General features: G+C 43.9%; 3 protein-coding genes across 3 annotated transcripts; all 3 read left to right on the top strand.

Moving 5' to 3' along the window:
* Positions 1-538: 538 nt before the first annotated feature.
* COCCADRAFT_10425 (uncharacterized protein) lies at positions 539-959 on the top strand (the record flags this gene model as incomplete). The annotated part of the gene is made up of 2 exons (XM_007720714.1): positions 539-686; positions 757-959. The coding sequence occupies 2 exons, from the start codon at positions 539-541 to the stop codon at positions 957-959; spliced, it is 351 nt and encodes a 116-aa protein (XP_007718904.1).
* Positions 960-2,248: 1,289 nt separating this feature from the next.
* COCCADRAFT_113367 (uncharacterized protein) lies at positions 2,249-2,518 on the top strand (the record flags this gene model as incomplete). Its single annotated transcript, XM_007720713.1, has 1 exon — positions 2,249-2,518. One exon carries the CDS (start codon positions 2,249-2,251, stop codon positions 2,516-2,518), a length of 270 nt encoding a protein of 89 aa, XP_007718903.1.
* Positions 2,519-2,627: 109 nt separating this feature from the next.
* Positions 2,628-2,858, top strand: COCCADRAFT_113365 (uncharacterized protein; the record flags this gene model as incomplete). The annotated part of the gene is made up of 1 exon (XM_007720712.1): positions 2,628-2,858. A coding segment is annotated over one exon (231 nt), but the record flags the coding sequence as incomplete, so codon positions are not given.
* Between the last annotated feature and the right edge of the window lie 971 nt (positions 2,859-3,829).

The raw sequence follows: 3,829 nt of genomic DNA, 5'->3' as shown, positions 1-3,829 counted from the left end.
TATTCGATAGAGAGCTAAGCTCTCAGCTACGTGGCTATCTATATACAATACTGGTTGCTGGAGTAACAATCGGGCCGGGCAGGTAGAGTACACGAGGTCGTAGACGAGTATAGGAGGCAAAGGGCGTTCAGCCCATTACACAAAGGAGTACTAAAAAATAGAGTAGAAGGGGCAAAGGCATAGCTACACTAGTAGTAGGAGCTGCCTTAACACTAAATACAAGCTTGGATAGAGAGGATTCCATTTTATATTAAAGAAATAATTCGACTTGATAGCGGAAATGAGTATAAGGACGGGCAGAAGGACAGATCCGATCAGCTCTGGTAGTACTTCGGTAGTGATACAGATTATCCCTGTCAGCAATAACTTTTGAAAGCCACCTCTGTACGTAGGTGGGCCATTGTCATGAGCTGGTGGGAAAAGTCCATGTGATTGGCAGTGCGGTATCAAAATGGGGGGGTACTTTTCTGTCCTCGCCAACAAAAGAGACTTGAGCTAAGCCTATCTTGGGAAGAGTCGTGTCTGACAGTTTCGAAAAATGGGCACTGCTATATCGAGCTTAGCGCCCGTAGAACACTACAACACCCCCAAGTCTTTAAAACCAAGCATTTCCTTAGAGGAAAGGCTCCTAGGTATCCTGCATTACTCTACGAGCGATAATTTAGCTGTTTCCCACCTATCCTCACGTACGTAATTTTGCAGTTCGTTTAGTGGTACACCTTATCGCATCGTGCTAACACATGACTATACTTACAGCACCTCTTCCAGCACCACCATGCCTCCTCGCAGAAACAACAACAATAACAACAACGCAAATGCGACCCCCATACCTATCCTACCAATTCACAACCAGAACCTCCCAGTCGCCCGCCAACAAGCACCTTTTCATCGGCGACATAGACACAGGCGTGCTGTACCTTGGTTCAGACGCGGCGAGGATGTCTGGCGCTCTCGCCTAGAAACCGCAAGTTACATTGGGATATGTCTCGCCGTCTTTATAACACTTATTTTCTTCCTTCGACGAGGCCCTGTAGAGCAGTGAGGGTGACTAGTGCATATATCTACCCATTCTCATATCATCACCATTTACACCATCAGTCTTTCATGACTTGCTGCGGACGTTTTTTCTCTTTTCTTACCCTAGACAAAATTAGTTTTAATACTATACTCGAGGTACTCTAAACCTTACATTTCTCTCTCTGTCTCGGCTCTTAAAAGTTAGATATCATAATAATAACTCTTCTATTATACGACTAATCGCGTAACTAAATACACACGTCCTTATTCTTAATGATTAGTTCCTAACAAGTGACGTTTAACTAAGTAGTAACCTCGAAAAGGGGGGCCAACGCTGCAGCTTAAGCTACATATCATAACTAATCCAAGAGGTGTTTCGTGCGGGAAGACATTCGATCTAACTGGTTTGAAAACGTCTAATATCACTAGTCATAGCTATGCTAGATATTAAAGATTGCTTTCTTTGAATACCGTCCAATCACGTAAAAAAATACTTGAATCTCCACCTGGTCCCGAGGTGGAGACCCTATTTACTACACTATACGCCATCACTTGGATCCAGGCTCTCAGGTAGGCAAGGACTAGAAAGAGACGGTTCTGCAATATCAAGGAACTCTGATCAGGTATATACGTCCAAGTGCGTGGAACAGGCTGGTAGATAAATAGTAAGAGTACACGGAATAACTAATGCGAAGCGCGGACTGGCATTCCCTGAACATTGTACCAAAACCAGAGCTACTCCTTCACATCTACGGTGGTGGGACTAGTATAGCTCATATACTGTTTAAATAATGTCGTCGAATAAGCCAACCATACACTCCGCAATCCCAACGTCGGCTTTGGGTAGCCGAATCGCCCCATAGCACTAAGCAAGGAGTATAATGCAGCATGTACTTACGATAGGAGGGCTATGAAATAGTATTCATCCCACTGCAGTGTCTCTAAGACAATCCCCAATAACAATCTTCCTCTAGAGCCAGCTATACGGCAGTGTTCCCAGAAGTTTCAACAGTCACTTTACGGATTAATCTTTTAGGAACTAGTCCGTTTTCTAGGTTGTAAAGTCTGTACGATCTAGTTTAACATTTTACGGCGTACGGACTGTCTAAACTTGGCTAATTTATGTACAAGCTAGGCCCCCCCAAAGAGCGATACCTGTCTTGACCTTATCACGCTTGATATTTACCTCAATGGTGAAATAGAGTAGATAGTTCAATTACTCTCGGGTGCAATGCCAAATGGGAAGAGCCTTGGCTTTTTTGCCGCATTCCGAAAGGACCTTGTCTGTTCATCAACTCCGCAAATTGCACCACGGCATCTGTCGTTATCGTCAGCTCACATCTTAAATACGATACTATGTCTCAATATGAACATAGGAAAAACATCAATTATAGGCTTGTCAGCCACATATAAAAGCATCTTCCTTTCATTGATGCCGTGTCTCTATAACACTTCATACGTACTGAGAAAACGTCACGCATTCGAACAACCTAACAACTAAGTCATTCGTTTCATTCCATCCAATCATGGCCACCTTAGTTCAGATCCCCCTCTCGAGCCAACATGGCTGGCTGGCATGCCATTTCCGTACTACAAAGAAATTTTAAACGGCGTGCCGCGCTTTCCTCGAAAAACACCTGCTACCCTTCGCGTTGAAGTGGGAGAGGGAGGAGAAGATGCCTGACGACCTCTTCCAAACACTTCATCAACTTAATATGCTACTCCTTAATATGTCCGCGTCGTTGCCTATCTACTGGCTTAGGAGTCTAGGTATCAACGATGACGCTGGAACTCATATTGAAGAGGGGGGCTGTCTTCATACTGACATATACCTGGATTAGATGGCGAGTCGCCTAGACAAAGGGCCAAAATACGCAGAGCGCGCCCAGCAGCAAAAAGCGGCGCTTCTCGTCTGCAGCAGATCACTGTACTGCAGGGTGGCCTATTTGCACATCTCACTTACTTAGTTCACAACTGCAACCACCGTTGACCAGAACTTGCATATCTGACGTTTCTTCATGCACGTCATTTGTCTCACCATTATCTTCGAGTCCAAACCCTCCATTTCCTCCAAAAGGTAGACGTCACAGCAATGACTCTTCTGTTACACAACTGATCGCATGACTAGATACACACGCTGCTATCCTTGACCGTCGATGCTTAAGAAGTGGCACTTTAATAGGAAGTGACATAGAACAAGAAGGTCATTTTATGGGCTGGACGCCGAAACGCACTCTCGGTGGACTAGAATACCACTGGTAGTACTATTCGCATAAAAATAGTAATTACCAAAACTGCGCAGTATAGGATATACTTTATAATAGTGCCGCGAATGGTACGCTTTCTTGATACAGTAAATAGAACTTTTCGAGAAATCGACAATCTTTGTATACCAAAGTAGCTAACTAAAGTGCTTAGTGGGGCGTATTAGTGCGTAGCTGTTCCTATGTTAGCAGGTAAGAAGCTACCTTTACAAGTATGAACGTATCTCATTCTTTTCGGCATACTGCCTTAAGGGAGATGTTAAGAGTATAGCTCGAGTGGAAGTAATATAAGACTTCTGGTGTTAAGCTTCTTATTAGTTACTTCTCGCAGATAGGGTGACAGGGTGTAAATATAGGACAGTAACGGGCACGTAGAATAACTCTCTATATTATANTTAACGTGGTTCACAAGCGAATCGGTTGCCCAAGCGAATCGGTCGCGCCCTACTAGCGCGTCAACGTCAAGGAGATATCACGCGCTTTTATTACAATTAATAAACTATCGCAGTATACTATCTTATTCCTCAGAACTTCCACTATCACTAGTA

The sequence above is a fragment of the Bipolaris zeicola genome, assembly GCF_000523435.1.
Source record: "Bipolaris zeicola 26-R-13 unplaced genomic scaffold scaffold_591, whole genome shotgun sequence".
NCBI classification, from domain to species: Eukaryota; Fungi; Ascomycota; class Dothideomycetes; order Pleosporales; family Pleosporaceae; genus Bipolaris; species Bipolaris zeicola.
The sequence above is the reverse complement of the archived record's forward strand: the minus strand, read 5'-3'. Positions and strand labels throughout refer to the sequence as shown.